The sequence below is a fragment of the Macaca nemestrina genome, chromosome 6, assembly GCF_043159975.1.
Source record: "Macaca nemestrina isolate mMacNem1 chromosome 6, mMacNem.hap1, whole genome shotgun sequence".
In the NCBI taxonomy this organism is placed as follows: Eukaryota; Metazoa; Chordata; class Mammalia; order Primates; family Cercopithecidae; genus Macaca; species Macaca nemestrina.
In genome coordinates this window covers 122,049,117-122,061,719 of record NC_092130.1, presented here as the reverse complement: position 1 = coordinate 122,061,719, position 12,603 = coordinate 122,049,117, and the positions used below count along the sequence as shown (strand labels likewise).

The following is a 12,603-nucleotide window of genomic DNA, read 5'->3' as shown; positions in this document are numbered from 1 at the left end:
GCGAAGAATGCCAGGCACTGTACTTAATAAAGTGAGGCTACAGAAGTTCATTATGGATGTTGCAATCTTTTTTATTCTGCGAAAAGAGAGAAGGGGGGGGGGGAGAGAGAGAGAGAGAGAGAGAGAGAGAGAGAGAGAGATTGGAGCCGAGGAGACTGAGAGACAGACAGAGGCACACAGGACAGAAACTGGGGAGTCTCCAGGCCGGGGAGGAAGGAGGGGGGCCAGACCGCCTACGTCGGCGCCCCCGCTCCAGGCTCCGACTCCAGACGCCGCGAAGTGAAAGGGGAGAAAAGAAAGGGAGAGGGCGAGGCTGTGCCGGGGGTGGTGGGGGGGGGAGACCGGGCCTGAGGTGTTAAACATTTTTGTTTGCTTCTGACTCTCCCAGACGAAGGGCCGCGTCTCGGCAGCGCTCTGCCAGGGTGGAAGGTGCCGGGGCCGGGGTTCCTAGCAACACCTCTGGGCTAGGGGTGGCCGCAAAGTCAGGCACGCACAGACGCAGACACAAAACCTCGCGGGTCCTGCGCCCAGGCTGCGGGTGCCCGGAACCGCCGCGAGGCCGACGCGCTCCGACCCGACCTGGGTCGGGATATTTGGGCAGCCTGGGGCTCTCCGGGCGTTTGCAAAGTCTCTTTGGAGCGGAGGAGAGGCAGCACGGAGACAAACTCCCGGGTTCCCCCGCTTCCCCCGCCGCCGCCTCCAGCGCCCCCACCGCGCCCTCCCTCTCACACTCGCGCGCGCACACACACTCACACACACACCCGCCACCCCGGGCGCGCCGGCGCTGCCGGCGAGCGGCGGCGAGCAGGACTTGAAGTGGGTGTTCTTCCCCACTCCCCACCCCCGACGCGTCGCCCCCAACCCCCGCCCCGGTCGCCTTCCCCCTCCCTCTCGCTCCTACGCAAATAAGAACTCGCCGATTCCCCTCCAGCCGTTTTGATTTCGGGCATCTCCGAAAGATAATTGGGAAGGGTTTCCAGAAGGTGGGAAATGTCACCTGATTCACACTGAACTTTTAAAAGCTCCCCACCCCCAAGGAGCCGCGCACACCCTCGCTCGCGGCCGCCCTCCCACAGCCCCACACACTGGGAGACCGCCCACCGCAAACCGCGGAGACCCCCGTCTAGATTTAAAGCGCGGCTGCGCCCGGCTTCTGACGTCCATTGAATCGCGCGGGCGGCCGGCGGCGAGCGCGGGGCTGCGCCAGGATCGCTGCGCCCTCCGCCGCTGGCCTCTGCGACGCGCGCCGCTCTTCCGAGCCACCCGCCGCCGCGCCGGCTCCCCGCGCCGCAGCGCTCCTCGCCCCGCGCCTGCCCCCAGGATGGTCCGCGCAAGGCACCAGCCGGGTGGGCTTTGCCTCCTGCTGCTACTGCTCTGCCAGTTCATGGAGGACCGCAGTGCCCAGGGTAAGCGAGGGGGGATGCGCTGGGGAGGCTCGGCTGAGAGCAGAGGGTCGACTTTTCTGTGGTCTCCACTTGGTCTGTTCTGAGCAACGCTGCTCTCGGAAGATGTTGGACCAACTTGGGGACTCCGGGATGGAGAGGAGTGGGAAAATTGTGGGCAAAGACACTTTAGGACTGGAAACGGAGTTTGGAGCTCGGTTATCTTGAAAAAGGAAAGGGAGCGAGCTGGGGTCTTAGTAGTTAGGGTTAGATGCTCTGGCAGATCTAAAGTTCTGGCCATGATAACTTTAGATGTGATCTCCTCAGTTTGGCTCTGAAGAAGGAGAACAAGTATCAGTAGTAGCCTGGAGATTTCAGTCGACCCATTTGCAGTCTCATCTCTCTCCCTGCCACATCTTTTGGATACTTAAAAAAAAAAAAAAAAAAGAAAAAGAAAAAAAGAAAGAAAAAGAAAAAAGAAAGAAAGAAAAGAAAACCTGGGGGGTTGGGGGACAGATACTGAATTTCTTTGGTGACTGGGGGACGTAGTTTCAGAAACTTTGCCCAAACTTGGAAATGTGGGTGCTGAAAATTTTCAAGGGAAGTAGCTTTCTGCCTAGTGGATGCTTCTTCCAACCCCATCCCCCATACTTGCAAAAAAAAAAGAAAAAAGAAAAGCCAAATTATTACCCCAAAGTGCTTTGAGCACTTTGAGTTTTTTTCCCCTCTGCTTCATTCTTCTTTCTGACTCTTAGCTTTCTGTAAAACAGTGAGCAGCCCATAACTGACTTAAATTCTGAAATGGGTTAAGAGCAAATTTCTGAAGCTTGCCTTTTAAAAATAGATTTGTTTATTTTCAATTAGTCTTTGGGCAGAATGTTTAAAATAATAATAGCAGCTTGCGATCCAATGATTGTTAAAGTCTTATTGGTGATTAATGAGAAGTCTTACCGACCCAAATGCGAACATTAAAAAGGGGGAAGAGGGAGAAATCACTTGCAAATATTTCTTGATAGGTATTAGATAGGTACATATAACCGTGAAATGGTAGGAAGCCTCCTCCCCCACCCCCCTTAAGGCATTACTTTCCCTGCTTCAGCGTTAACATTTTAAGTATGTTGTAAACTGCCCTCCTGGGCACTGCCCCTCGCCGTCTGCAAGTCTCTGCGCTGGGTTGCCCGCCTTTAGGGGAGAGGCTTTGCCTGGTGCCCGGACGTAGGCGCGGAGGAAAGCAGCCCTCGGAGATTTCGAAAGATCGCGGTGGCCGCGGGCGTGCTCGGGTCTGGCAGATTGCAAAACGGGCCCGTCGGGCGGGCTGCGCCTGGAGGCCGCGCGGGGTAGCTCCGGGCTGGGCCGGGTTGCTTTTTGCTTTCATTTTTCAGAAGTGCCTTTTGCTTGATCTGTTTCTCTCTCTCTCTTTCTTTCTTTTCTTTCTTTCTCTCTCTCTTTCTTTCCTTTCTTCCTTTCTTTCTCTTTCTTTTTTTCTCTTTCCTTCTCTCTCTCTCTCCGCCCCCATCTCTCTCCTCTCCTCTCCTCTCTCTCATTCTCTTACTTTCTTAACCCCTGTCACAAATAATTCCTGTACCGCCTACATGAAACCAACATGTAAAAACATACGTCGCATCCTGTTTTTGTCAGGTTCTTTAATCTGCTCTTCGAGTCTCTGCAGGTTATGAAATGGGACGAATAAAAGTAAACAGTCTAGTAAAAGTCAGTGCAAGCTGCACGTGTTGTGTCTGGGTCACTGGTAACTGACATTGATATGGCTGGGGCGCCCTGTCTTCTCCCTTTCTCCCTCCCTCCCTCTCGCCCACCTCCCATCTCTGTGATCAGGGCTTCCCCCACCCCCCCGCTTCTTTATCCACCCTTCCACCCCTTTCGATTTATTTCCTACTTTTCTCCCGCGTCTCTCTCACTTCCCCTCCTCCACGCTCACCCCCTCCCCATCCCCGCCAGGTCTCCTTCGCTCGCCACCTCGCTCTCCCTGCCTTGCTACCGCTCACTGCTCACTGCTCACTCACCCACCTCCCCACCCCGTCTCTTCACAGCTGGGAACTGCTGGCTCCGTCAAGCGAAGAACGGCCGCTGCCAGGTCCTGTACAAGACCGAACTGAGCAAGGAGGAGTGCTGCAGCACCGGCCGTCTGAGCACCTCATGGACCGAGGAGGACGTGAATGACAACACACTCTTCAAGTGGATGATTTTCAACGGGGGAGCCCCCAACTGCATCCCCTGTAAAGGTAGGACTCCTTCCCGACTTCCAGGCCCTCAGTAGAGGGCGTCTTACCCTTAGCTTCCCCACTACCTGACTGGGGTTTGGGAGTAGGAGAGCTTTGTTCGTGGGCTTCCCCTTTCTGTCCCTTGCCCTGGTAAGCCGTGCAGACTCGAATTCTGCCTGTTACAGGCTGTAGGTAAAACACCCCAGACTTCTTAGCCAAGTGTGGTGGTGAAGCCCACCAACCTGTGCCCCTTGATGAGAGAAATCTGGGTTTGGGGCACAACCGAAGGTCCGCACTCTTTCATCAACTCCCAATCTTCTAGGAGAGAGCCTGGGGCCCCTCCAGCGCAAACTCAGGGCTGCATGATTGCGCAAGGCACCCGAAGCCCTCCTGGCTGACCTGCAGACTGCCTGGCTCTGGTTTTAATCCATGCCTGTTTCCAACTCACAGAAACGTGTGAGAACGTGGACTGTGGACCTGGGAAAAAATGCCGAATGAACAAGAAGAACAAACCCCGCTGCGTCTGCGCCCCGGATTGTTCCAACATCACCTGGAAGGGTCCAGTCTGTGGGCTGGACGGGAAAACCTACCGCAATGAATGTGCACTCCTAAAGGCAAGATGTAAAGAGCAGCCAGAACTGGAAGTCCAATACCAAGGCAGATGTAAAAGTAGGTCCTACCCTGTTGAGCAAGACTGGATCTGTCCCCTCCTCCAGCTTTGTACCTAAAGTAGACCCTCTAGGAGACCTCTGGGGGATGGTGTAGTCCACAGTAAGAGCCTGATAATAATAATACTGAAACCAAAAAGGAGTCCTTTTCTAACTTCTAGAGACTCATTAAGAACACTGAGGGGACCAACCTAGAGTCATAGATTCTCTCTTGGAAACTACAGGGCTCCCAAAATTGCCTTTTGAAAGCTGGATGCTTCAGTGTCATGATTGCCTTGGTAACTTCAAGTGCTCGCTCCCTAAGCACTAGAAGGTACCTATTCATGTGTGTTTCCTTCTTTGTTCCAGAGACTTGTCGGGATGTTTTCTGTCCAGGCAGCTCCACATGTGTGGTGGACCAGACCAATAATGCCTACTGTGTGACCTGTAATCGGATTTGCCCAGAGCCCACTTCCTCTGAGCAGTATCTCTGTGGGAATGATGGAGTCACCTACTCCAGTGCCTGCCACCTGAGAAAGGCTACCTGCCTGCTGGGCAGATCTATTGGATTAGCCTATGAGGGAAAGTGTATCAGTAGGTATTCCGGATTGAGGAAGGAAAAAGAGAAAACAGGCTAGTTATAGTATTAAACTGTGGGGTTAACAAATAAGTAAGCCCAAGGCATCCCAAAACACCATAGGGAGAAATATGCTGCAATTTGGGGTCTGTTATGACCACAGCATTCCTCATGGAAACCGTTGTCTTCTGGAGGCATTGACACATATATTCAAATGCCAGCAGGAAGCAAGAAACAGTATTCCATCTTAGAAAACTTAGAACTCACTCAATTTTACACATTTTTTTAAGTGCCAGACTTGCTGGAAGCGAAAAATAATTACTTAGCAGTTCCAGAAATCTGTTATCAGATTCTAGTAATTAATGGAATTCTTTCATTTGTAAAAGATCCCACTTGTGGGAAATAATAAGATACATATTTAACTCGAGAATATTGTAAAATCCTGTTCTAAAAAAAATACTATTTTAATGCACTAATGTAGTATGTAAGAAACTGCAGAGGTTTTGTGTGTGTGTATGTGTGTATGCATTTGAGTTTCAGTTTTATTATCCAGCATTTTTGCTTAATATCTCCATTACCCCCATTAGTAATAAGATATAAATTATGTTTATATTTATTGATAGAGGACTAGAGAAAGGGAGAAAAGGGGGATATGGGGAAATCAGTTTACTCATCACAGATGTATTATATCCTAGAAGCAAAGTCCTGTGAAGATATCCAGTGCACTGGTGGGAAAAAATGTTTATGGGATTTCAAGGTTGGGAGAGGCCGGTGTTCCCTCTGTGATGAGCTGTGCCCTGACAGTAAGTCGGATGAGCCTGTCTGTGCCAGTGACAATGCCACTTATGCCAGTGAGTGTGCCATGAAGGAAGCTGCCTGCTCCTCAGGTGTGCTGCTGGAAGTAAAGCACTCCGGATCTTGCAACTGTAAGTGTGATTTTTAACCTTGCTGCCATTTAAGGCTTTCCCAGGCAATCCCTAGGGAATGGACACTTACAAAGCACGCAGATCTCCCACATAAATTCATTTCTGTTCAAATTAGGAAGCTGCTAAGTATCACCAGCAATTCAATAATCCACAGAAAAATTCTCTGCAATGTTTCTTGGCTTTTAGGATTTATCCGGTGATCATCAATGGGGTTGCCTCTAAAAATCTATTTCCAGTTGTTTTCCCCTATTTCTTGTGCTTTGGTAGTATGCTTTGCTGTTTGCTTTATTAACATTTGAATCTAAACTAACTGCTTCAAAAGTTTTTTGTTTTTTTTTTTTTTCCAAAGACAGCTTCATATTATCATACATGGGCTGCTGCTTTTTGCAGTTGCCTCTACTAACTCTGAATTAAGGACCCAAAGCAGTTATACCTAGAACACAAGAGCGCTTTTTATCTAATTTCAGGAATCTGCCCGTAAAACCTGAGCCATTGATTCTTCAGAACTTTCTGCAGTTTTTGACTTCATAGATTATGCTTTAAATTTTTTTTTAACTTATTGCATAACAGCAGATGCCAAAAACAAAAAAAGCATCTCACTGCAAGTCACATAAAAATGCAACGCTGTAATATGGCTGTATCAGAGGGCTTTGAAAACATACACTGAGCTGCTTCTGCGCTGTTGTTGTCCGTATTTAAACAACAGCTCCCCTGTATTCCCCCATCTAGCCATTTCGGAAGACACCGAGGAAGAGGAGGAAGATGAAGACCAGGACTACAGCTTTCCTATATCTTCTATTCTAGAGTGGTAAACTCTCTACAAGTGTTCAGTGTTGACATAGCCTTTGGGCAAAGAAAAAGAAAAAAGAAAAAAAAGAAAAATATATTGTCCATACTGTAAATAAGTGTATGCTTATTTATTTGGGGGGAAAACTATACATTAAAGGACCTTTGTCCTAAAGCTCTCTCCCAGGCCACCTTGTTACTCATTGGACACGGAGAGGCATTCATTGTGAGGTCTACTGGATGAGGCCCATAGTTGAGACTTGTAGACATTTATTTATACTGTGTCATGTTTTATAATTTATACATAAAATGTCTGGTTGACTGTATACCTTGTTTTTGAAGAAATTTATTCGTGAAAGGAAGAGCAGTTGTTATTTATTGTGAGGTCTCTTGCTTGTAAAGTAAAAGCTTTTTTTCCTTGTAAACCATTTAAGTCCATTCCTTACTATTCACTCATCTGTCTCCCTTCATTTCACTGTTAGACTCTTTTCCACTTTCAACAAACTTGCATGTCAGTTTCTGTCATGTTTATTTATTGGATTCTCTGCTGCCTGATCTGTACATACATGATCCCTCGGGTTTTGTTTACAAGGAACCTTGACTGACCAAAAGGCATTATAACTCTTACTCAAATACAAGGTACAGAGGATAAGCATCTTTGAGGAAACTCCTACTTCAGTTCTTTTGTTATGATGAAGACATTTGTGAGAGAGGAGATGATTAGAATTCTAGTAATGTACTTTTAATATGTTACAGATACAAAGAAATGATGTGGGTGTCAGGAGACTAAAGGATAGTGAAGGCTACACATTCAACCTTTTGTTAGGTGTTTCCTTTAAGCTAGTCAGCTGTACCTTTTAAATTAGTTCTTTTTCAACCAATGTGTCACTAAAAGTTTTATCAAAGCTTTATCAGTTCAAGTTTCTTGCTTTTCATAATACTTTTTTCGATGCAATTTTATATTTTCAAACATGGCAAGTTAAAATATAAATTCATTTAAATATATAGTTTTGTACTTTTCTACCATGTAAATGTGCAATGTATATAAAAATTATAATGTGTATTTGTAAATAAATGATGAGTGAAAAAATAAAAAATTTTAAAAAGCCGATGGTTTCAATTCCTGATGATGCAAAAGAAGTTATTTGGACTTTTGAGTAAAAATGTGTATGATACCCTTGCTGAGGAATGTAGCTATCTCTGAAATTACATGACCAGGGCAGTAGAAGCTCCAGAGTGAGGTTAGTTATAGATCACTTCACTGGAGTTTGAAAGATAAAGGGATCTGAGGTCTAGAAACCCCACTGTAAGCGTAGCATATACCTGTCACTAACCAGAGAAGGAACAGACTGTAGATGTGGGTTCTTTCCTGCAATATACCAAGGCTAATATTTCCTCTTTAAAAGCACCATCATTTTAGCTGTCCTTGTTGCAAGCTCATCACCATAGCCAGGGACACCCTTTATCTTACTTTCCTATAAATACAGTGCAGTTTCAGTCTTCTAAAACACAACACACATCACAAGGAAAGGTGATAACAGACATAATATTTGACAAGCACATTCTAGAAATCAGAATGTCAGCTGCAGAAGTAGGCATTACAGTGTTGGAATGCTAGAGACTTGATGAGGTGGGAATGGGGTAGAGGTGAATTTCCACGATGATACCCATGGTTTATGGGGATCAAATAATGTCATTCATTGTAAGAGAAAATGTATCAATATTTCACAGTTTAGACACTATTAGAGCTTCCGAATGGTGTTTAGGACATCAGTCAATGGTCCCTGTAATACATGCGAATACATAACTAGATCATAAGCGTAAGTTTCCAATTCATTGTGTGCTACATATTCAAAGCCTAAATATATTAAAAATATCAAAGAAGTACAAGATGCAAGCCTCAGACTGGCATTTGGGCCATCATTCAGTAGTACCTATAATATGTTGTAATGCATAAGAATACATAACTAGATCATCAACACAAGTTTCCAATTCAATTCCAATTCCAATTATGTACTTACATATTCAAAGCCGAATTATATTAAAAATATCAGAAATTTAAGATGTAAAGTATCAGGACTAAGGGAGGGAAAGAGCAAAGTATAGTCAATATTGCCAACATTGCTAAACAATAATAAACATATCATTTCCTTCAAACACCATGACCCGGTTCTTCTTAAAAGTGTATCCCTTTTGTGAAAAGCCTCTTTAATATGAATAGTCATTCAAAATTGTTGCCAGAGACTGTTGGCTCTCAACTGTGGCCACCTAATGAGAAATTTGGTGGAGGTAGAGGAACCCCTTCAGTAGACAGTTTGTATAATGATTAGGGCCCTGTTGGATCTTACTACCTTTCAGCCCTGTGTTCCCAAAAAGGGAAAGAGAGGTGCAGAAAACAAACAGGCTGCCATTAACTGCAAGAAGACAAGCGTCGTAATTTCTCCAGTGTAGATTAGCTACTGGCTTGCCACTAGAGAGAGGCTCTCGGGAAGGGAAAGAGGGACAGGCAGATATAGTTTCACAGCCCTTCCTGGAGTTGATTTGTTGCTTGATCCCGGGATGCTACAGATGCTTTAAAGCTGCCGTTGACGATCAGAGTAAAAACGTCAAATTTAACAGGCACCGATGTGTGTCTTGGCAAGGGGAAGTGATAAAATCAACAGCTTGCCTTTTAAAAAACATCCAGATTATTTATTTAAAATTTTTATTCCAAATTTGTCAGCATCAATCATTCCTCTTAAACACTAGACAGTATCTCATTTTCCTCCTTGGAGTTTTCCACTTTTCCAGTCACCTAGTATTACACTTATTAGTACCAAAAAAATAGAAATCGCTTTTAAAATTAAAAGTAGATTAATATCTTTAGACTGTTGTTAGAATTTCAACTATGGCCCAAAAAAAGTCTAATTCACATGCATATAGTATAATTAATAGAATGGAAATACAAAATATAAATTAATAATAAAAGATCTGTCAGAAACCAAATTTAAACTAAAATGTTTATATACTACAAGGGATATGATTCCTCAAGTATAACAAAAATAAAGTCTGGCTAATTAAAGTTACTCTCAAATGGGATAGCTAAATGCAGGACCCGACCTTTGATCAGATCTTGTTCCTAAGGAAAATAATGCTGTAAATAACAATACTGGGCCAATTGATAAAATCAGAATACTGTCCAAAGATTGAAATGTTGCCTCAATGTTAAATCTACTAAAATTTGATTACTGTATTGTGGTTATGTGAGAGAATACTCTTTGACTCAGGAAATACACACTAAAATATTTTGGAAAAAGGGCCACAATGTATAAAACTTACTCTTAAATGACTTCGAAAAATAATTATAGGTTTTATTATTTTTTTCACATGCATGCAAAGAGGGAGTACATGAATGATAAAGGAAATGGAATAAAATGTTAACAATAAGCAAATCTGAATAAAAGTTATAGGCTGTTTTTAGCACTATCTTTATTTTTGCAACTTTCCTATGAGTTTGAAAATATTGCATATCCAAATAAAAAGCTAATGCTTTTTTTAAAAAAAGTCATTCTCAGGAAGGAGAGATGCACAGCAAACTGCTTCTCCCCATTATCTGGGAAAAGAATGAACTATCGGAGTCATTTAAAAAATGGTTTTGTATGATCAAAAGACTGGAAAACAATTCCAGTGACTTTAGCACGGCTGCTTGGGGAATTCACATGTGCAATGAAAGAATTCCTAACACTTAAACCATGCCCAAACTGAGAAACAGCCTTTTCTATAATGATCTTTAAATTTGGAGTGATTAGTACCTTCACTGTAACACTCCAAACACCCAACACCCTCATTCTCCCCACTGCTTGCTATATATTATTTGACAAGCAGTTTAATCCCTATGTACTTCAGTTTCCTCATCTATGTAACCACAACAATGAAAGTCTCTCTCTCATTACAATGTTGCGAGGATTAAAAGAGATATAACGTGTAAAGTGCTTAGATTTGTGCCTGGCACTTAAAAAACAGTCAGAAAATAAGTGTCCCCTAATATTATAATAACTACGATTAATTAGGGCCGGGTGCGGTGGCTCAAGTCTGTAATCCCAGCACTTTGGGAGGCCGAGACGGGCGGATCACGAGGTCAGGAGATCTAGACCATCCTGGCTAACACAGTGAAACTCTGTCTCTACTAAAAAAAAAAAAAATACAAAAAACTAGCCGAGCGAGGTGGCGGGCGCCTGTAGTCCCAGCTACTCGGGAGGCTGAGGCAGGAGAATGGCGTAAACCCGGGAGGCGGGGCTTGCAGTGAGCTGAGATCCGGCCACTGCACTCCAGCCTGGGCGACAGAGCGAGACTCCGTCTCAAAAAAAAAAAAAAAAAAAAAAAAAAACCAAGATTAATTAAAGAAAAAAGGTGGTATAATAACTCGTCAATCAAACCTTACCTTGAAAATTCAATGAATGAGAGGAACTTCTTCTGTAGACAGTTTGCATAGTGATAAGTAAGCCCCAGTTCCCTGATGCTCCAAAGGCAGTCAGAATACCCATGCCTCTGGTAGGGCTTCAGGGAAGCCCTGTTCCCCCAGAGTCTCCTGGGCAGAATTCTCACATATAACATACATCAACATATAACATATATCAATCGAGACCAGAAGCCCAAGCGTAAGTCATTTTTTAAATGGAAGATAAACATACTTTAAAGTATTTAATCCATGTTAATATTTAGCAAAACTTCATGAAGTTCTAGGTGGTATGGCAAGCGTACCTTTCAAAATAAAAGGTTTAGATATATTATTTCCCATGAAATTTAGAAAAAATTCACTCACCCTCTGAAATTTTCAAAGTCACAAAAATGTGTCTTTTGTCCTTTCATTCACACTCCCAGCACAATTCCTGGCAGAAAAATAAATTAAATCAGTCTTCTTTAATTTCGATACAATTTCCTGTAGGAGGACTATAGACCCCTAAAGATAATAATAGGATAAACTATTCCCAAACTGTCAAAAATCCGAGTATAAATTGTGCAGTTGTCAGATATGAAATAACGCATACATTATACAATTAATAAACTTGTTTATTAGAGTTTTCAAAACCTGGGTCCTAAGAGTAACATGTTTCCCTTCAGAGCAACCACACAATTCTTCTTCAGTCAAAAGCTGTCATGTAAATAGACACCAGGCATGCCTGCCCTACGTAGTCAGTGGACCTGCCCAGACATGTCCAAATCCCAGCTTCTATTTTGCTGGAATCCCCCCATGAGTACTGGATGGTTCCTGGGGTTTGCCATCCTTAGACCTCAGATATCTTGGCTGGTATCATCAAGATTCCTGTGGCAGAGTCCTTCAGACACATACTCTTTGGATTAGACCAAGTGTAGTTCTGGCAGTGCTGTGTCATTTTTCTATTTTAAGAAAATGGCCAGGGAACCAACTGGCAATGTTGGGAGCCAGATATACTCCCACCAAATATCTCTTGTACTCATTCCCCAAGGACTCAGGTCTCTGTCTAAAGAGCAAGTATAAACTTTTCTTAAGAATATTGGGTCCTAAGAAGTTAGAGGCAAAAGTCACAATCCTGGTGAGAAAGAGGGGCTCTACATTGATTACAGTTTGGAAGAAAAAGATCTTGATAGATCTCTATCTTTTTCAGCACCAAAAAAAAAAAAAAAAGAAAGAAAAAAAACACCTATGGGATGGTAATGGTCATAGTATAACCCATAAGCAATGATAACAACAAAAGACCGAGGTGAAGACCAGTCTCTATAGTATCTGGAGATTGCTGTGGGCTTAGGGCTCAATGACAGCAGGTTGCAGAGGGGTTAGATTACTCAAAAGGCAGCAACACCTGGCACTTCTAAAAGAGAGTCAGTGCCTCAGGAGAATTCATCAAATCAGACTTAGAGCACTTTTTTCATTGGGCATGTGGAACCAGAGCCTAGTCAATACAATTCCCAAATAGAAACAGTGCTGCTGAAGATGTAGTGCCTAGACCAAGAACACCAGAATGATCTGGGAGCTTGTTAGAAACACAAGTTATTGAGCATTATCCCAGAACCACTGAACCGAATTTACTAGGGTAGGGTCCAGGAAGC

General features: G+C 43.9%; 1 protein-coding gene across 3 annotated transcripts; it reads left to right on the top strand.

The window, feature by feature from the left end:
* Nucleotides 1-928: 928 nt before the first annotated feature.
* Nucleotides 929-7,646, top strand: LOC105499365 (follistatin). 3 transcript variants are annotated; one of them, XM_011771912.3, is made up of 6 exons: nt 929-1,406; nt 3,431-3,622; nt 4,052-4,270; nt 4,618-4,842; nt 5,521-5,751; nt 6,219-7,646. In XM_011771912.3, coding segments are annotated over exons 1-6 (954 nt in total). In that variant the 5' UTR covers nt 929-1,321; the 3' UTR covers nt 6,221-7,646. The 3 variants fall into 3 exon arrangements, with proteins under 3 accessions (XP_011770214.1, XP_011770210.1, XP_011770211.1); XM_011771908.3 differs by having other exon boundaries at nt 930-1,406; nt 6,481-7,646; XM_011771909.3 differs by having other exon boundaries at nt 1,291-1,406; nt 5,524-5,751; nt 6,481-7,616.
* The last annotated feature ends 4,957 nt before the right edge of the window (nt 7,647-12,603 follow it).